Here is a 21,278-nt window from a genome sequence, read left to right as displayed (position 1 = left end):
CTTTCTCATACACGAGAGCAACACGCAGACGGCTCAGCGAACACACGCAGAGATAGGGATTTCTGCGTATGCAAGCAATGTATACGCAGTACGCAGGAATCGTGCTGCGTATGACGCATGCGCAGTAAGCAGCACGCAGGCTGCCTACGTACGCAAGGGTTCTGCGTATGCTTACGTACGCAGTACTAAAACTCTCTAGTGACTTTGTATGATTAGGCCATTTTGCAAGCTATACTTCGTACAGGCTCCTTCAACGCCAGATCAAATGGTCTCGAGTAAGCAACATTCTTTCATTCAGTTATGTCGGTACCTGAGCTTTTGCAAAAGTTCTGACGCAGCTGGTGTGTGAAAACAGCCGAAAACAACCATTTCCATTAAATGCGAGAGCGTTCATGACCCTTTATTCAGAAAATGAGCTACTTTGACACAGACGCCATGGCGGCAAAAACGTTTGCCGGTGGTGCGGTGATCAGAGTCCGCCATACGAACAAACTTCATGACACTCAGTACCATCGACGTGAGGGCGAACGCGTGTGCCAGTGGACTCTCTTCGCAAGCCGTGAATATGAGTTGTCATTGAACGTGTTTCAGCAAGTGCTGGTCTGAGATAACGATTTTTCATCCCTCCTCACCACCACACTTTTGGTTTTTCCTTTATCTGCAGCCGCCAGGTTAACGTGATGGGCGCCTCTTGGGTATATCGCTGTGCAACCTGCAGGGATATGTAACTGTAATCCATTTCAAGGTACCATCGGAGAATAGTCATGGGCGGAGACTGTTGCCGTGTGACTTTCCTTACCTCTCCCTCCCCTTATTTGCCATATTTTTTAGCACTATGGCGCAGCAGCCTCAAATTGTTGCGGCAAACTTCTACAGTCTTCATTCTGCGGTCTAGCCGTGCTACTTGCTTTCGGTTTAGTATTTACTGAAAGTGCTCATAACTTGTGTACTGGCTCCGGTACTTATGAAATGTCAGCTTTTCAAGCGCCTTTGTCGAATACCGGGCGCGTTGACAGCCCCTCTAGGGCGCGTCCAGAAGCTTACCACCCCGCCGGGGTGGCACAGTGGTTTCGGCGCTCGACTACAATGCCCATGGATGAGAGATCTAATATCGACCTCGGCGGCCGCTTTTCAGTGTGGGCGAAAGGAAAGGAGCCCGTGTGCTGTGCGATGTCAGTGCACGTTAAAGAAAATGAGGTGGTCGAAATATTCACTGCCCTCCTCTGTAGCGTCTCTAATAGCATGAGTCGCTTTGGGACGTTAAACACCATAAACCAAACTAAACCAGAAGCTTACCTTTCTCTGTTTTCTTCTTTTTCTGCTTTCTTTCAGAGCCTTCTAACTAGGAGTAGAAGAAATAGTCCAGAATCAGAGTGCATCTGCCCACCCGGTAAGCTTTCTGTTCTGTGTACATCTGCGACGTGATTGTCCATTTTGTGCGCGCTTTTCAGCTCACAAAGCCGAGCACTATGCACTGAGTGCAATATTTCGCCCGAAACGTGTCTACACTCTGCGTAGCCCAAAGGCTTCTTATTCGGCGCGTCATTTCTATATATAAAAAAGGGGTTGGTTTAACAGGACTTAAAATCTTCATAGTTACTGAAGTGGCCCCAGTGAAAGGCGCGAACAACAGGGCCCTTTTCCAAAAGTTGCCTGCGTGGAAAAAAAGGAGCAGAAACTGTTTCTAACGGCTCCACACCCTCAGCCAGTGTCGCGAAGCAGCGATAGCGCGGCTCCCCCTCCCACTTTTTGCATCCCGCTTTTTACGCAGCAACGAATTACTGTAGAGTACATAGAAAAAAGAAAAAAAAAAAACACATAAACGGGCGAACTGAATATAGCATGTTTCGCTCGTTCAAAAAAAAAATAAATAAAAATCGAATGCTGCTGCCGCTTCGTTGGAAAATTGCGCCCTGAAGTCATTTAAGAGTGGCAGGATGCATACGTTGTGCTTTTGCAATCGACTCCCAAAACACTGAACAGCCATCAGACCTTGTTGCTTCAGTCGTTACTCTTGTTATCTGCTTGCACTTTTTGTTGTTGTTGTTGTTGTTGGACACCGCTAATTTTAATTGCAGTCGCTCATAAAATGAAGTGACGAAAATTCTCGGAACTAGCCAAGCTAGTTTCGAAGCCTGGCTTCCAACTCCACAGAAAAAAAAAAAGTTATTCGTGCCAAGTTTCTTTTTTTCTCATTACTGTCTTGGTGTCGCGCATTCAACTAAGAGCTTGCATCGCGCAGGCAGCTAAAAGACTTCCCATCAGATATTTGCAGTGTGCATTGGAAGCGATGGTGCCTTCTGCGGCTGAAAGTAAGGTGAATGTTCACGAAATATGCCTCAGCTTGGTAGTACGTACCACACTGTCGTCTCACCGGAGCCATGCAACGTGCAGTAGACGCTGAAGGTGGCGGGAGCTTATCGTTAGAGAGACCCGCAAAACTACTGCACAGAACTTATTTGTATGTGCTATGGGTATCGGCGCTCCTGTCTCTGATAATCATGGCTTATCAGCATACGGGCCTTGGGTCGACATCGTGCACACCACCGCGTGGTGCTGGCATGGACGCATATATACACTTTTGTCGTCTGTTCAAAGTGCGTCCTCACGACTGCTTCCGGAAACAGCATATTACTGCAAGCGTGCTGTCACCCCCTCCCCCCTCTTCCTCTTCCTTTCTCAGCCATTATCATCCAGGAGCCAGTGGCAGTAATTCACTCATTCTGTGCTCACTTACTACGAGCCCACTGCGTGTGGCGCGGGGATCAGAAAAGCGTGGTTACAAAGTACTGCGCCAGGCTGTTTCTGCCTTCAACGGAGGCCACGGTCAAAAATTAGAAGTAATCAATAACAGAAAATTCAAAATTGTATGTGTGTGTGTGTGGTAAGCAGGGGGGGGGGGGGCAATCTCGCTTGCTTTTTTTCCCTCCCGGCGCCGAAAAACGTATCAGAGGAACAAATCGCCCAATCATATCAGAGAAACAAATTCACTTCGTTTCTCTGCTATGATCGGACATAGCAGTAGTGCAGAATAGTGCTTGGCCACAAAGTAAACTGTATTCGTAAAGCGTCTCCCAATACAAGGTTTTCATTTTTTTTGACTACTCGCACATTAAAAAATTGCACTCCGCACAAGAGGAGGTTTCCTTAAAGGCCCACTGTCCACCGTCCGGTCGAAAATATTTTCTTCCCCGTTGACTGTGAGACTTCACCCCTAGAACGCAAGGCCGCAAAATGCTTTTGAAAAGAGAAACTAGTAACGCAGTTACAGCCAGCGCAATCACCCGAATCTGTCATGCTTCTCTCCTTCCGTTCCCTCGCAAAGGTCTTTCACTCACCTGCCCGAGGTCGTCTAGCCTCTGCAAGACAAATTCCCCTTCCTCCTCCGCGTTTGGCGGGAGGTGGGGCGTGGCACTCCGCGAGCGCAAAAAAAAAAAAAAAGAAAAAAAAAAACGGCAGAGGGAGCGCGCGCCGCTGGATTCAGTCTGGCCGTGGCGAGGGAAAAGCGCGCACCGAGCGGTAGACACCCATCCTTCTCCCGTCAGTCAGCGAGACTGACCAATGGACGTCGTTCGCGGTACGTACGTCATTGCTGTGGCTCGTCGGGCCAGCGCAGGAAACGGGGAAGCTGGCTTCCCGGAGGAGAGCATGAGAGAGCTTTGAATTGTATTTTCGATGCTTTGCGGCTCGCGTGTCACTGTAGCATTTTGCACAGACGATCTCCGGTACCTGATCGAAACACTGGGCTCCTTTGCTTAAAAGGGCCTTCCCTGGACAGTGGCCCTTTAAGGTACGCACTGCCACTGAGCCCCTCTAAATACTGGGGATTTCCATGGCGTACGAGGGGAACCGCACGCCCCGCTGCCCAATCGTTTTGCTCGTGTGAGCCAGTGCCTCGTTTCTCGAGCGTGTAAAAAAATGAACGAGGCACAAAGGTGGCATAGACGTTTGAAAAGTGCCGGTGTGAATGCTGAGCAGTAGGCAGTCTACGGAAGCTTTGGAGAGGATCTGAAATCATTGATATCGACGATGAAGACTTCGCATGTAGATGGAGGACAGGAAAATATGCCTAGTTCGCACTGTAGTCGTCACTCACACGCATCTAATTCGCACATAAAGCTGCGAAACCTGTTTCGACCCAACCCCTGTGGATGTCGACAAAGTTTATAAGAACGCGAACAGTGCAAATTGGCCTTATCCCATCTCCTTTATAGTTCAGGAGAATGCTTCTCCTGCGCGCGGTTCCAACAAGCGCTTTTTCAGGCTCTCGTTGCTTCCACAAAGTCTCAGCGGCATCGCTTTAGCGGAGGTGTACCGTACCAGAAGCCTACATTATAACATTGCAGCAACCGAACACCACTTCATCTGGGATTGTCTCTGTTGCCATCATGCATGATGCGACTTGCCCTAGACTCGCTGTCACCGGAAGCTTGTGGATCGGCTCTTCCTCAAATGTAGCATATCATTGTTCTTAGAACACTTTGGGATTGGTTACTTTTCTTTTTGTCCACCTCTGGGAGAAGCCTTTAGACAAGCCGGATTTTCTAGCGTAACGACCCTGCTCTCTGGGTCTGCTTTCCCTTCATCCCCTTCTACGATGGCAGCAGCGCGGTTGCAGGACGACACAAATGTACGGTACAGAAAAACGCTGCCCTGTCAACTGCCTCCGAGTCGCTATCTTTTGGTGCTACTATAGCCATGGAGTACCTCCAGCTATGCCAACTCGCCATTCCAGTCAGCCCTTCCTTTTACCGCCAATCAGCTAGACCTTTTTCTCCAAATCTTTCAAGCTAGAACCAGCAATTACCGATTTCGACGCTAATGAAGACGTCCCACATACCTGCGAGAGCTTTATAATTATATAGCCGAATTTTTAGACATGCTGCTCCCGGTATATAAACGGTGATGCTTTAACCGAGCTCTGGCGACCGCAGAAATCGAGAGGCCCGACTGTCTTGTTCAAAGAGAGGCCACGTTCATGTGACTCGCAGATGCGACTGGACCTCCTGTCTTAGCCACAGCACAAAGAGCAAGATGAAAGTAATTTCCTTCCCTTCAGTGTTTGCTAGTTAAATTCGCTCGTTTTCGGCTAGTTCGTTCACCTCAGCTGCGCTCCGGGAGGCACCATGAGCTTCCGTTCGCTTTGGGCGTCGGGCTCAAAGCAGAGCAACACACCAGCGGCACGGCCATCCGTCACGCCGACGGCTCCCGGGGCACCGCGGTGCGCGAACCCCTGCACAGTCTCGACGGGAGTGGACGGCGCGAAGGAGGAGGTGAAGCACACCAGCACTGCCAACCGTCCTAACGCATGCAGCTGCGTGTGAGTTTCCGTGCAATACGCCTCAGCCGCTGTGTGACGCGAGACAGTGCATCGCGTGCGTGTGGGCCGAGCTTCTCAAAGCGAGCGACAGCTCCTTTTTTTTTTTTTCGTTTTTTAGACGAACAGCACGGAAATTGGTTCAACTATACGCCGCTGTTCGCTGCGCCGACCGAGCGCATTCCGTTATGTGGATTGTCATTGGCTAGAAAACAAACATCGCATAACCGCGATGTGGAAGAGACTTATGCCTGTCCTCGAAAATACATGCAGGAACGGACCGGACCGCACAGCGATAATAGTCCCTATGAGGAAAAGCGATAAAAACCAATAGGAAAATTGGTTAGTCAAGGCAGCACAGCCTCTGTTTTGCTGTTTCAAATCTCAGAAAATCTCAAGATAGCTATTATGAGGCAAGAAAAGTCTAAAAAGTTCGCTCATTTTTAGGGCATATTCACGCAGTGATATACAAGACAAAAACTATAACGGTAGCGCAGCCGCGTTGTTCCGATGTCGAAAATTGTTTACTGCCCAGTGCCCAGGGAACTGAAGGCATTTCGCTAACAAAAATTTACGGGACGCACTTAAGACCAGGGCCCTGAATGCGAGAACGTTACTCGTGAAAGACCGCCACGACGTACATATAAACCCACTCTTCTTCCCTAGCCACAGAAACGTGCGTTGCGTGGCTTAGTCGGTAGCTCGCTACACAAGGGTCGCAGATTCGAATCCCATTTGAAACGTAAACCTCTTGATAATTTTCTTTAAGCGAAATCAACGTCTTTGTAAAGTTAACCCTTTTGAGAAATGCAAAGGCATTTAATTCGCATTGCATGCCACATTTTAACATACTATTTTATTCTAAACGTCGCGCTTAACGCGGGCGTCGTGCGTTATTTTAAACTTTTGTGGCGAAGTCATGCGGCTAAGACGTCAGCGGGTTTCTGGACGCCACTATATTTCTGCACGACGCCGAGATTCGTGGCCGACAAGCCAAAAAGTGCTTTCGCATCATTAACTTTGTCTAGGCTCATTTATTTCTTATTAGACCTCAGGTATGTCATCATAAGCCAAACCGGCTTCAAACGCTTCCCAGCATACTTTCTTGAGTAGTGAGCTAACCATCAGTGATGGATGTGAACAACTCCGGCGGTGAAGGTGCTGACTGCGTGAAAAAAGCATTATTACCTCTGCTGCCTGCCGAACAAGGCCGGCTTTCCCAAAGGCGCATTTAATCATCTCGGCAAGGTACTTTTACTCGACAGCACAGGTACCAACTGTGGGTGTCGCCTCCCTCTCTCAGTAATACTGCATTACCATCCAATTTCTCTTTATGTAAGTCACATCATGCCACAGCAAAACCCTGTCCACGGCAATTCAGCGCGCTGTTCAGAAAACAATAGGCGCCTCGTTACCCGCATGCCCCTAACCACGCCCACAGGATGCCACTGACGTAGTACATCTTTATCAAAAATGTGAATACATCTGTTGGTTCTGGGATGTGCCGTAATGCGTGCCTCGTGGTGTGTCGTCAGCGCCTCTAATTTCTCGAGACTAAGGGAACCCTCGCCCAAACTGCTCCTTTGTTGAGCAGTGTCACAGTTGCGCCACAGCAAACAAGATCCCCACGCTGAGTATGCTCTCGAACAAAGAATTTGGTGGTGCCTGTGTTTTAGCACCCTAGGACTAGACCTTGCCCTCTGGCGAGAAGCCGGCCAGCCGTACGGTCCTCCTCACGGGCATGCCTCTGACAGGTGGTGGTTGGCAGGTGTTATGGTCGGGCACTGATTGGTCGGCGGGTTATGCGACGTCACGAGAACACATGCTATGACCAAATTGGTAGGAGCTGACAACGATCGATAGCTTTTGTGAGATCGGAATCGAACGCACCGGGACCCCTGGAACCCCGAGTGAGACATGCTACTCCTAGGACGGAAGCACGTTCGTACAGCATGGTTAAAATCAGGCTTTCTGTTTGTGCAGTTAATGCTAACTTGGGCAGGATACATAAAATGGCATATCAACCCAGGGAATTAGATAGTTCAAACCAAACAAAATGATGAAAAGTAAAGATAAATGGTGAAAAACCATGGCTAACAACAGCGCTAGCATACGATAGCTGTTGATAAGCTGGGCGGTTCAGCTTAACCGCCCGGTAATTTTTAGAGCGGACGCTCTACTTTCCGGGCTGCAATTTCCGAGTTCGTGAATGTCAGTGAACAATCTTGAGCTCTTCACGAGGGGCCACCTCGTCTTCTCAAGCTTCTGAGTGAGGATAATGATATTTAAAAGCGGGGGTTCTTTCCTGGCTGCTATTCCCCAGTTTCGGATATCGGCGAATGACCTTAAGCTGTTCACGATGCCCTACCTCGTTTTTCCTTAAACCTCTGAGTGAGGATAACGATATTTATGAGCGGAAGCTCTATTCTCACGGCTGCAATTCCTTAGTTCGCTGGTGTGGCGAATGACCTTGAGTTCTTTATGATGCCCTACCTAGTTCTTCCTTAAGCTCCTGAGTGAGGATAATGATATTTAAGAGCGGAAGCTCTACTCTCCCGGCTGCAAACCCCAAATTCGCGGGTGTCGGCGAATGACCTTGAGTTCTTTATGATGCCCTACCTAGTTCTTCCTTAAGCTCCTGAGTGAGGATAATGATATTTAAGAGCGGAAGCTCTACTCTCTTGGCTGCAATATCCAAGTTCACGGGTGTCGGAGAATGATCTTGAGCTCTTCACGAAGCCGCCGTATCTTGTCTTTTTCCTTAAGCCTCTTAATGAGATAATGATATTTAAGAGCAGAAATTCTCTCCAAGGCTGCAATTCCCGAGTTCGCGGGTGTCGGCGAATGACCTTGAGCTCCTCACGAAGCCCTACCTCGTCTTTTCATTAAGCCTCTGAGTAAGGATAGTAATATTTAAGAGCGGAATCTCTACTCTCTCGGCCGCAATTCCCGAGTTCGCGGGTGTCGGCGAATGGCCTTGAGCTCTTCACGAGGCCCTACCTCGTCTTTTTTCTTAAGCCTCTGAATGAGTATAACGAGATTTAAGAGCGGGAGCTCTACTCCGGGCTGCAATTCTCGATTTCGTGGGTATCTGCAAATGACCTTGATCTCTTCACGTGAACAACCTCTTTTTTTCCTTAAGCCCCTGGGTGAAGATAACGATATTTAAAAGCGGAAGATCTACTCTCCGAGCGGTAACCGTTAGTTAATCGAGTGTCGGCGAATGACATCCAAGACCTCGCAAGGTCAAACTAGGACTCAGTCGCTTTGGTGGCGTTTTGACTAGCCTGCGCGTAATGCTCTAACACGCAAAAGACCATCGGAGCGGATTCATACTTTCATCTTCTAAACCAAGTACTCGGGTTCGGTAGACGAGCGTCTTAACCACTCAGCGAATACGATGGGTGCTTTCGCTCCTTATACCAGGTTTAAAAGACCGCGGTCCACCCTCCGGTTAAAAATATTTACTTCCCTGGTGACTATGAGGCTTCGCCCCCGGAACGCAAAGCAGCCAACATTTTTTGAAAAGAGTAATTAGTAGCGAAGTTACAGCCACCGCAATCAGCCTATTTTGTGGTGATTCTGTCCCCCCGTTTCCTCACAGAGGGTAATTCCTATCCTCGCTGACCGTCTAGACTCAACTATGCCTCCGCAAGCCAAATTCCCCGTCCTTCGTCTTCCGCGTTTGGCGGGAGGCGTGGCGTCTAAGGGAGGCTCTATGAACGGCGCAGCACACAAAATGGTCTAAGAGCAGGGACTCCACGTGCGCGACAACAAAACTGTTGAGCGCGCAGTGAGTGGCTAACATAATTAGTGGTCTCCGCTCCCCCTACACCCGTCACTCAGAGAGACGGACCAGTCAGTGGGTGCCAACTTGGGTATTGATGTCACCGTCGAAGACCAGCGACCAGAGTAGAGAACATGGAAACTGGCTTTCGAAGGGAAGCATTAGAGAGCTTTGATTTGTATTTGTGCTGCTTTCCGTCGCGCGCATCGCTGTAGTATTTTGCAGAGACTATCTCTAATACCTCCTTGAGGCATTGCAATGCTTGTTTGTTTAAAGTGATATACCCTGGACAGTGGCCCTTTAAGTAGGGTTAAACCTCAGCCATTTTGTTATGCAATCGATTTTAATTTCGTTTTCATTTTGAGCAGACTGCGCAAGTTGAGCTACCTCGCGTGGACGAGGTGATTATGTCTCACGTGGTGCGGACGTGATCATGTTTACCTGATGTGGGCAGTTCATGACACTATGCTTACAGCAAATGCATGATTTTAGAAAGCTCCACACTCTGTATCAGCGGTAGATTTTGCAAAGCAAGACGTGCGTGGGTTTTATTCCCCTCATTTCTACTCAGCGTAATTCCAGATACACCTGAATTAGGTTGCTTTGTGAGATACGAGGTATTTACCAGCTCTGTGTGCTGCCTGTAAATTGTGCGTGCCGAATAAAGCGAGCTATAAATGCTGCCGGAATAAGGTTAAACAAAAGCATGGTGCGCGTGACAGTTTGGACTCAATTTATCGTACAATCTTGAGGGCCAGCTCTTTTGGAGAGCCCTATGTGATCCAGTTATGCGCGTTCCGCTTTGAAGCAAGTTTCAGGCCCTGCACCCTCGAACTTGCGCTCTGGAAAGTCTGTCGATGACTTCCTGTGGCCTCGGACTCGCAGCAAGTGCATTTTACGCGAAGCGTATACAGCTCGTTCAGTAGATGAGCCATCGGCGTTGTAGTAGGCACCGCTTTTCGGGAATATTCGCGCGGAAAAATTCTGACTGAGCGACAGTCCTATGACGTCACAAACACATGGCCTCATGTGGAAATTGCGAACACGCCACATTCAAAATAAGGCTGTGTAATGAATTGAGGTAGGGTTGAAACAAAGCCAAAGTTGACGAGGAGGTTCCACTAATTGAGATGAGAAGGCAGAAATTAAAATCTGTTACCATTTGCGTTCGAGCCTAGGTCCTCTGCATGCCAGATAGGCCCGCAACGCATAGAAGGATCATTGGTATCAAGTGTGTTAGAGAGACACAGTGGGATGTGTACTTATGTTACAGTGATAGTATAATTTTAAAAGTGAAACGATTTAAACGAGTAAAATACTAAAAAAAAAAATCGCGCAATGAAAAGATTAAAGGCGCTTCGCGTCTACTTTTAAGACGAGGCTTATGCGTCCCCCTAATTATTTTCGTAGCTTGCTTCCTGCAGGCCTCCCGATGACGAACCTGCTACCAGATTCGCTTGACTGCAATGCACGCATTACATTTAAACTGCGACATCAAGCCTTCGCTGACCCCTCGCTTTTTACAAAATATTTTCTCGACAGCATTAACTAAAATTACTAGAAAAGTATCCATAACTATTGGTTTATAATAATTGTTTCCGGAACGCATACATCGTTCTGTTGAAGTCGGCTCTGTTTTCAAGATGTATCTAGTGGCACAGTCGTTTGTAGAACTGTTTTCATGATGTAGCTAGGGGCACAGTCGTTTGTAGAACTGCAGAAGTCACATATACAGTTGAAACTCAGTTGCGTAAATGATGACTATAACCCCTTTTTCCGTGTACCGATTATTTACAATGTTTTCTGGGGATCATGTAAACTTTTGGTTTTCTTTCATGGCAGCTTAGCTGGGTGCTACCAAAGCAGTCGGTGTTATATGTTTTATATGCTTTCTTTTCTTTCTTGGTGTAGCTGATGGCGGCTGTATGAAATTACCAACGCTGCCGAATTTTTTTATGGCACTCTTTGCCTTCCTTTCTGTATGATTTATCATGTTTGCCCCGTCGGGTGAGACCGCAGGCCCGTAGGAATAGAAGAGGCGGAAACGGAGGTAACAGAGGAAACGGCGGATGTTCCGGCCAAAAAATCTCACCATGCCTTGCGATTATCTTTATTGTGCCGCTCCTTGCTATGTGTACGCGGCCCAGAGCTTTATCACCGTCATCTAGACCCCAAAGCGCAAACGACGTTTAGGTTCACGGGCGCTTTTTCCTTCTTTTGGCAATATCAAAGGCTACAAATTAGCTTGTCTCGCTAACCCGACTGGTGCCGAAATAAAAAAGTAAACAAAACTGAAAGGCAAGTTTGGATGTGGACCACGAACGTCAGCAAGATCGGTGACTACCAGCACCTATCTGATCGGCAAAATCTGAAGAAAAAAAAAAGGAGGTAAGGAGGACCAAAACATAAAGCTGCAGTCGGCATACGCCAGTCGCGCCAAAAGGCTGCTTAAGATTTGATGTCTACGCGACGTCGAGACATGCACGGCATACAGCATCGCCGTGGAAACCCGGGGGCAGAAGCATTAGTTGGAGTCCGGCGTTTGCTAAACGCATCGTTTGCAGGAGCGGCACGTTCGAGCTGTAGGAGCAGCGCTCGAGAGCGGCAGGCGCTGCTTTGAAAAACGCGCCAAACAAAGACAAGCGAGCTGCGCAGACAGTGCCTCGTTTGAAAACGTTTTGCCCGAAAACAATCGTAAATCACTGCGTTTCCGACGGCGTCGCGCGGAGGACGACCCCAGAAAGTTTATAATTTGGTTTCTTCCAGTATCAATCCCCCATTTGGTAAATGCCGGAGCAACGACGGGAGCTGGCTCCTTGGCCGCCTCTGTCTCGAGCCCGGCGCGAGGGCAGGCGACAAGCTCGACGCACGACACACGCTCAAAGCGGTGGGGACTTGTCGGCTGGGAGAATTTACTAACGTCATTTCGAACAACAAAAGGGAGGGCCTGTGCCAGAGAACCGAGGGGTTCATTTCCATGGAACACAGGCGCGGTAGAGTTGCGCCAGCCCCCACGCAGAACAATGGCCGACAGTGCGTGGTCGCTCAGAAACAGGCAGGGGGAGGCAGACTCAAATTTTTGTTGCCTCTACGGACGATACTCGCGCTCTTAGCAAGACACGACATTTCTCGTGACGCTTTCCAGGAGCCAAGTAAGCCGCACAGTAAGCCAAACTCAAAATTCTTCGTCCGGGCTCCGTGATGTTCAGCGACGACGCACAGAATTTCGCTACCGAAAAAGCTGCCCCATCCGTGTAAGCTCTCCGCTTTGCTTAGGTCGCTTGTTCTGCGACACACAAATAACGGTCTTATCGAGAGCTTGGTCCTCAGACCGCCCGCACTAGGCACTGCAGCGCCGCCGTCGCAGGTCCTCCTGACATTTTTTTTTTTTTTTTTTTTACACCCACTTAAGCAGTATTTAACGACACTGTAAGTTCCATGCTGGGAACAGTTCTCCCCCTCCCTACTTGTGCATGGCCTCCTGTGGTTGCGTCACCGTAATGGAAAATTCCGGGGCCGTGCAACAGGGATCGAATTAGCAATTTCTTTCTGGGGCTCCGGCGACACACTGGAGACGGCGAAACGAGCGGCCACGGCGAGTGACTCCAAACAGGCATCGCACATCAAAACCTGTCAATACTTAGAAAAGTGCTGCAATGCAAGTGCGGCTTCACTGGGCATTTCATTGTTTGCTTAGTTAGGTGTATCTTTTCTTGCTTTCGTTGTGCTAAAATTCACCAAAGCCGTGGCTTGCCGAAATTCGCGTTTTTATTATGTATAGCATGTTTTAGAATGTTTTTAGTATGTTTTTAGTATAGGCTATGGCGTTTGGCTGATGAGCACGAGGTGACGGGCTCGAATCCCAGAAGCATTTCGGTTGAGGTGGAATGCAAGAGCAGCCGCGTACGGAGAGACATCAGTCCCGGTTATGGAGGCCTAGGGTATAGAATTCATCACGAGCCTTCTACTAAACTAGGACTCTCATTCTCTCTCTCTCTCTATCTTTCTTGCTATGCCTTTCTTCGCGGCTCAATTTAGGCGCTGACCGTGGGTGAAACCAGTACTGCACCTTTCATTTTCTCACAAAATATTTATCAGTTCTGACAGTCTGCGTCTGCTCAATTCAATGTTCAATTTCGCTGAGTTGAACCCATATTAATTCTAGAAACAAGGGGATCATTAGCGCCCACCCAAGCACAACCATGTGCCTGAAAACACTAGACTAATTTTTCAGTTCGCATAAATATCTGCCTTCTGTATACCGGCACAAGAAAACCATGTGTCGGAACAGTCGCGTTCAGCCGCTGAGCGCTAGTTTGGGGGCTCGATTTCCGGCCACGGCGACCGTGGCGCACGCTCACAACGGCGGCACTGACCACGTGACTTTCTTTGTGGCCGTCCGCCGCAGTGATGTTACTGTGCCTAACAATTCTCATTCGCACTCAACCCAGCGCTTGACTACAGAAAAGCGCGAAGGATGGCTAACACTCGGTAACGCGAGATTCTGCGATAGCTGTGGTAGCGTTTTCATTTTAGGATATAGTAAAATAAAAGATTTGAGAATGATATGCACATACTTTTGAGGCATTTTCAGTTTTTCACTACTTTTGCAGTAAAACGCCAATCCCTTAGTAACGGGCGCCTAAACGACGGCTCTGTAAAATGAAATAGACTTCTACTATTGCCCTTCGACTGCGTATTCCTCCGCTCTCGCCCTATTCCTCCTTGCGCGCAACTCTCCTTCTCCTATGGTGGTAACCCTCCGGATGCTTCTCGTGGAAACCACCACTGCCCCCAAGTTACGCCGACCACCACTGCTACACCTACTGCCAATACTAGTACTAATACTAGTGCTACCAATCCTACCACAAAAACTACTCGTACGCAAAGCCCGGGAACGGGCGCTTTTACAGCCGTCGCTGTAAATAAAACCAAGCGAATCAAAGCCAGGAATTCCCTCCCAGCCTTCCTCAGTGTCACGGGGACGACCGCGATATGCCGAGAAACAGCCGAATGTAATCATGTGCGACGAAATAAAGTCCCTGTACAGTGATACTGGTAGGCCAGAAACATATATGTCCAGAACAATAAAGTTTGCGTCACTCGGTGTTCTCAAAACGCACGAGAAATTTGGCCTAGCCGTGCTTCTTAGGGATGAAATAACAGAAAATAGTCACAGACACGTCTCGATGCCTTGTGTAATTGCCTTTTTGAGGTAATTGTGAAAAGGTTACGCTGAACCAGACTCCCAAAGCCCTCATGTGTAAGCGTGGCTCGTGATTGGCTGGTGCCTGCGCGCCGAGCAGAACGGGAACTGGTGGAAACAACGGCAGTCAGCCACCGCAGAGTAAAAGTGCGCACATCCGGTGGTTGACAAAGCTGACAAACTGTTTTCCACACCGTAACCGGCACGGAACATGAATCATTCTAGCACTATACGACTAGAAAGTGTCTCAATTTGGTGCGGGCCTTTGACGCTGTAATCTATTGTTAGGTGCAGCTTGGGGCAGTGTGCAATTTTTCTACGAGAATATATTATAGAGTATAACAGATCCTTGCAATGCAACGAACTCTATACTGAAACACTGCACCTGTACATGTTTTCTCCTTCCTCAGGAAATAACTGCATTTCCTTCAATGACTATATTTCGTCTTGCGCCCGCTTTACCCTTCTATTTTACTGTTTAATGTTGTCCTGCGCAAAATTTATTATGGAACAAAAATACAGTGACAATAATTCCTAGCCCTTCATCTGATGAGAAAAGAGGAGTCGCTGGAGAAAGATTTGATGTTGGGAAAGGTTGAGGGTCGCCGGAGAAGGGGTAGGCAGCGAACGCGATGGTTAGATGGCATCCTCGAGGCGCTGCAGATGAAGTTATGTGATGTTAGGAAGATAGTGAGAGACCGGAAAGCGTGGCGTGACATGGTTCATAGGGTCACGAAGAGTCTGACACGACTGAACGACTGGACTGAAATGAAAATGATAATTTATCGCAAAGCTAACACATAGATCCGGGATTACGCACAATGTCTAAGTCCCTCCTTATAAGGACTTACGGTTCAACAGCGTCTTTGTCATCGCCACAATGTCTACTTCAAGGATCACTGGCTCGCTTTTCTGACTGGCCCAGATGTTAGCCAATGACCATTGACTACAGCTGACATTTTGGTGCTGAGAGAGCGATAGCGTCACTGTGCGCACGCGCGTTTTTTATATTTCTTCCTTCCAGTGAAGCGCAGGAGTGATGTAGGAGGCGAATGACAAACCGTAATTACGCCGTTTATGGCTGGCTCAAGGCCCCCGCGTTTTTTCTGCGATGCGCGGGACCAAAATTCTGGGTTCAACACATGTGGCAAAAAAAAAAAAAATCGCCATCACGCCATGTTGTTTTGTGTGAGAGTAGGGGTGTTAAATTTTGCATCTTATAGTTCATTCCAGTAAAGCAACTAAATGTTAATCGGCGTGAATGAACTACAAATGGCGAAGTCTTTTTGATCTACTACAAAAATGGGTTTATTGGTTGATTCCTCCGAGGATATATTCGCTTTTCGTTTCATATTTTTAAAATAGGTCCTAATAGCACCACAGCAAAGTAGAGCGTTTGCGGCTCACAGGAACAAAGATTATGGACACGGAAAATGCGACAGTAAAGTTTGACCGTGTCCACTGCCCAGGCTCCGAGCTTTTCTACGTACACATTTTTTTGTTTGTTTGTTTTTTGCCACACGTGTTGAACCCAGAATTTTGGTCCCGCGCATGAGCACCATGCAAATCGTTTGCACGTCTACACTGATGATTCAGTGAAGGCCGTGAGTTCTTCAGGCTCTATGGTCATACCCTCAATCAATACAGAAATTAAAGTTAGGACAATTCACTAGACCTCTTCAACAGCTGCGGAGCTAACCGCTTTTTGTGTCGCAATTAGGCATATCAGTCAGCAGAGCCCTCAGCGGAGGTCTATTTCCACAGATTCAAAGGCAGCCCTGCAAGCCTTAAAAGCGGCTCTTCGCCGTGGAGTCCATGAGAAACTCGTTGCGGAAATACGCCAAATTCATCACTGTGCAATTATTGGAGGACATGACATCATCATCTTCCAATGTCTTCTAGGACACAGCGGCATAGCGGGGAATCTTCGGGGCGGACCAGGTCGCACGGACAGCCCACCAAGATGGCGATTGTGTGTTGATTCCCTTTTCCAGGGCAGACGCAGCGGGCAGGCTTCGCGCACTTGCGCGGGAACACACACACTCTCCTTGTGGAATTCTGGCTAGTTTGCGAACTGCCGCTTAAAATCCCTGGACCCTGACCTGAAGCTGCGGCTTCCACCTGGCCTACCCCGACGCGAAGAAACTTTGCTGTGCCGCCTGTGGGTTGGTGTAGCATTCACAAACTCGCATTCTTTTATGATAGGCATGGCAAACAGCCCTGCATGTACAAACTGTGGATGCGACAAGTCTATAGGCCACATTCTTTGTGAGTGCACGATATACAGTGAGGAAAGGCAGCGTCTGTGCCGTACGCTGGAGCATCTAGATGGACGCCCATTGACTGAAATTAAGATTTTAGGTCCCTGGCCACGGCGATCGTCTGCGGTGAAGGCCTCCCAGGCACTGCTCCGCTTTATGAAAAGCACAGGCCTAATCGAAAGACTATGAGTTTGCTGTTATGTTAAGTGATATGACTGTGACGTGATGTGATGTGGCATGTCTGTAATGTGATTGTACTAACTTCATCCATCCCTCTCTTCTACAACTTTTATATCCACTCACCCCCTTCCCTCAGGGCAGGGTAGCAAACCGGTTGCTTTTCCGGGTTAACCTCCCTGCCTTTCCTCCTCTTCATCTTCCTCCTTCCTTGGCCCCGCGTTTGTGTGTGGGAGAAGGGGGGGGGGGGTCACCTCAAGTAGACAGCCGTTAGATCTGAGCAGTACTGATCGGAGCTAGGCTTTAGCGGGGTCATTGAGCTAATTTAAAATTATTTCTCTATTAGAGAGGTTTTACGCACAACTTAGATTTCATCGCTTTCAAACTCTTCGTTGTTCTCTTGTGTGTGCGACGATTTCAAACCTCAAATCGCAGTGGCTACATCTAATCCATAGCATACTTTTTATTGATTTCCATAATGCACCTCAGTGCCATTTATTCGCTATATATAGATTGAAAAAAAATATATATATATATATATATATATATATATGCATTGCCGTCGAGCCTTCGTATAAAGCTACAATTGTGGCTACTATTTCTGCTGGGATGGGGTGCAAGCAATCAGGCCCTTTATATGTTGTCAGCAAGATTGGGCGAGTAGCCTTTTATTTTCTATTCGTTCCCTCCTTTAATTCTCAGGGCATGGGACATGATTCTTGCATAATTATTGGGCATGCGAATCCAATTTATTTTGTGCTAGTTTGCAGGCAAGCATCCGACACCCAGCTGGTTCTATATACCTCTGACGCGATGCTGGGTGGACCGTATGTTCGGAATGCTATTAATGAACTCGGAGCGAAATAAAGCATCATTACAGGGCGGTGCGCAGCTTTCTGTTTCAATAGGCGGGCATTTTATAAGCACGCCCTTCAGTTAAACTTTTGCGACCATGCTGTATTGATAATTTCATAAAATTTACCGTCTTTTGTTTCGTATCATCCTTGTTTATGCTAATGGCAAGGCTTATGCTACGTACATCCACAAAAACCAAATGCTTGGTCAGCACCGCGCGGCGCCCGTAATCTGAGAATGAATGCATTAAAATTACCATGATTTCCCTCCAACGCTTGGTTGCTTCCACTTAGTGGGACATTTAGGGCGATTGAAGCGCGCGCGCACATTTTCGCTTTTTTAAATCTTGTATCAACAGCGAAAAGAGTTCAGCGAGAAACTTTACGGGCGGAGACACGCGATCGGTAGCTGCTTCGCAAAGTCATTAGCATGCATGCTATGGAGAACAAAAATATGTATTTTGACTTATGACGCGGTAGCATTAAACACCTCGTTCACCAGAAGATACGGCGTCAGCGCTGTCGGCGTTGCGAGCGAAAAATCACGGCCACCGATTGGTCGTATGGTTGCATGACGTCATGCGGCCACGTGGCATGACCAATTTGACGGTAGTTGCCAATTCTGGCCTAGGTCATGCAGCCTTTAGCATACGGCTGTATGCTAATGAGCATTTGTGAGGTATTAAATGAACAAGTTAAGAGATTAATGATTAGGTTAGTCATTACACGAACAGGAATTCCCCAAGCAGAGCCGGCGAACGCGCGCGGGAGCCATCAACGCTGTCGCATCGTATACGCTTTAAGGCGGAGCTTAAGTGTCCTCCCCACATAACACGTATATATAAACGGCACAATTTCAGTTTTATTGCGCAGGTTCGAAATAAACCGGGAATAAAATACCTGTTTGCTAGTTTTGAGCGCATTTCGATGCAATGATGCGCTCTTCTTGAGGACAAAGTTGTTTGGTGCGAAACTTCAGTTTGCATTTCATTTTAATCCTTTCGTGAGCTCTTCCTTTTTGCCTTTACTTTGGGTCTGTTGTAAATTATTATTATTAGCCTGCTGTCATTACTGCACGTTTATATATCAGCAATCGGCGAAGCAAAACATCACCGAGACTGTTTAAATAGCCGTTATCTGCGGCCACAACTATTGGGGGAAACACAGTAAGCTTTCAATGCATTTCACAGTAGGGAAGTCCGCGGTTTTACAAGTTTTAGAGTGTATAGGCTCACATTAGTTTCAATTTATTCAATCTTCACCCGGACATGCGAGATCGATCAACCTAAATTGTTGCGGATGGGCATGGTTCGCGCATGCACATAAAACTCGCGACTCTCTGTTACTTACATTTTCATATATTTTGCCCTGGTACCAAGGCTCTACAGAGGCTGAGTTGATTTAGAGACGTCGCGTGCAGTGTGCTGATAAGATACAGGAGAGGTGCTGAAAACTCGCACATCTGTGAATACAATTCGCCTCACCTGATATAGGCTAGCGAACACGCGGTGCGGGTAAGTGACCAATGGAAAGCTCTGATTTCGTTAGACAAATCTGAGCTCCTGCTGCGGGGAAATGACGGAATGCGGTTTATACATATAGCCCCAAGCGTTCTTTACACGGGCCTCGTTACGAGCTTCCCACGTAAACTATACGGGCGGGTACATAAAGCCACGGGGCTGACTCTCCACTCGGGGAGTTCATCTCTTTCAACAAACTCACGCTACTACGAGCAAAGAGGTTCACCAGAGAATTCTTCAAAATGTTATGCTTCCATACGTCCGCAAGAATCTTAGGGTATGTGTTCCAAGAAACCGATTATCCAAAGCGCTCCTCTATGCGAGTAAAAAAAAAAAAAAATGGTCGAAGAAGATGAGGGTGGAACGCAAGTCGCTTTAGTGGGATTATTTCAATTGTGTCGTCCGAGAGACAAAAGCCAACAGCGCCGAGAAGAAATTCGACCAGCTGCTACAGAGTCGGGAAACATAAATTACACGTCCACTGACAGCTTCTCAGACTCCATGCCTCGGCAGTGTCAAATAGTAAAAGGCTCGGGTTGGAAGGGCTAACGCCTTTAGGCTATTGTGAAAGCCATGTTTTAATGTGTTGCCTCATTTCGTAATAAAACCTATATTATCACGGTTGCTTTCACACGGTGTCGAAAGCCGCTCTCAAATAAATTTATTGTTTGGAACAAATTATTCATTAACAGCGTTAAGGGCGCCGGTCTGCATGCGCTCCCCTTGTGGGTCTTCTTTCGCGCGCATGCACTTTTAGGTTTCAGGTTTTCAGGCTTATTTGTTGAAAGAAATGCGTTACAAAAATTAGCATTGTTTAACTGGTACAGAAGGAGGTTCCAAAGCGAAGCTTCCAGGGGGACCTTGTGGAACAAAATTGTCATTGCTTTTGCTACTCACTTCATCACTAACCGCCCTTAACCATTACTAAACAGTTTTAACATTCCACATTATGTGAAAGCCTACCCGACCCAGATATAATGTTCTGCTTTAACCAAGCCTTAATAAAGTGCCTGCGTGGTCTATGAGTAGCGTGTCGGATTCGGGCTGCAAGAATATCGGGTTCAATTCCCATTTCGAAATCGCCAAGAAACTGCTGGTTGGCTGAACTTGGCCATGTCTTGTGTTCTCGTGACGTCCAATAAGTGCCCGGCCATGTCACCTGTCAACTATCGCTTTCAAGAGGCATGCCCATCAGTGTTCGCTTACGACGGTGTCAAAGCCAATGCAAAGTTTTCTGGAGAGTGGGACCTTTAGCGCTATCTTATTACTATTGTCCGGTATTGTCTCACATTGTCTTCCCGTCAAAGCTCATCCGCGCGTTTTAGTACGGCAAAGAAAGTTTCATTCGAAGAACTCAAATACCCTTTTGTTCACTATGAGCCGTACGTCGGCGTAATAGCCGACGAACACGCCGAGAGGCTCCCACTCGACAGCCACCCTCGTCGACATTTCTTTTTCAGCAGTTTGGTTCCTTATTACCGGGGACGCTCTGTCTCTCACCCTCTTTTGACGGCCGCTTCTTGACTGAACCGGCACGTCTTATCTGGAAAGTGGCCGCCGAAGGCTCTCAACAGGAGGAGCTGTCAGAGTTGAAGCGGCAGCCATTTGCGCGTTCCCAATCGCCACCGTGTATGGCCCATTACTCTTAAATGTAAGGCCGCATTCCCCGCAGAAAGCTGCCGTAAAGTAAACAGTCTTCGGCCCTGCCACTCTGCTCCGGATGTGTCCACGACCGTTCACGACGACGGGCGCAGCTAAAACCAACGGGCCGATGACAGGAATATCAAAACGACGTCTAAAAAGTAAAAAAATAAATGAAAAAAAAATTGAGGACCGAGTGCCGCGCATAAAACAGCTGTGTACTGTTCTGCGGTCCTGTGGGGATGGGTTCTTGTCACGGAAAAATAGAAAGCATTCACCCATGTGAGCGCTCTGGCGCATGGTAAGTATCTAGGGCCCTACAGGGTGGATGACACATTTTGGCGCATGTGCATAGCTCACACTTTTCTTTCTGGCCAACTAAAGCGGCAGAACGCAGCGCCGCCTCTTCGGGCCCACATCCTGCTTCGCCACGTTCAAATTGTAATTGCACGCAAGAAGGGGAAGTTTCGTGCAACTCAAGTAGTGTGCAGCGACGGTCATGCCGGGATTGGGCG

At 47.9% G+C, this 21,278-nt stretch overlaps 1 protein-coding gene across 1 annotated transcript in view; it reads left to right on the top strand.

The window, feature by feature from the left end:
* LOC146202850 (uncharacterized) overlaps window positions 1–21,278 on the top strand; it is a 426,668-nt gene that overhangs the window by 173,683 nt on the left and 231,707 nt on the right. The window contains exon 2 of the mRNA XM_084602213.1: window positions 1,333–1,390. Coding sequence (XP_084458339.1) covers window positions 1,333–1,390 — 58 coding nt within the window. The remainder of the gene's footprint in view (window positions 1–1,332; window positions 1,391–21,278) is intronic.

This window comes from Amblyomma maculatum, chromosome 1, assembly GCF_055883805.1.
Source record: "Amblyomma maculatum isolate TAMU_Amacu chromosome 1, ASM5588380v1, whole genome shotgun sequence".
Classification (NCBI taxonomy): domain Eukaryota; kingdom Metazoa; phylum Arthropoda; class Arachnida; order Ixodida; family Ixodidae; genus Amblyomma; species Amblyomma maculatum.
Note: the sequence above shows the minus strand (reverse complement) of the source record. Positions and strands in the feature narration are given on the sequence as shown.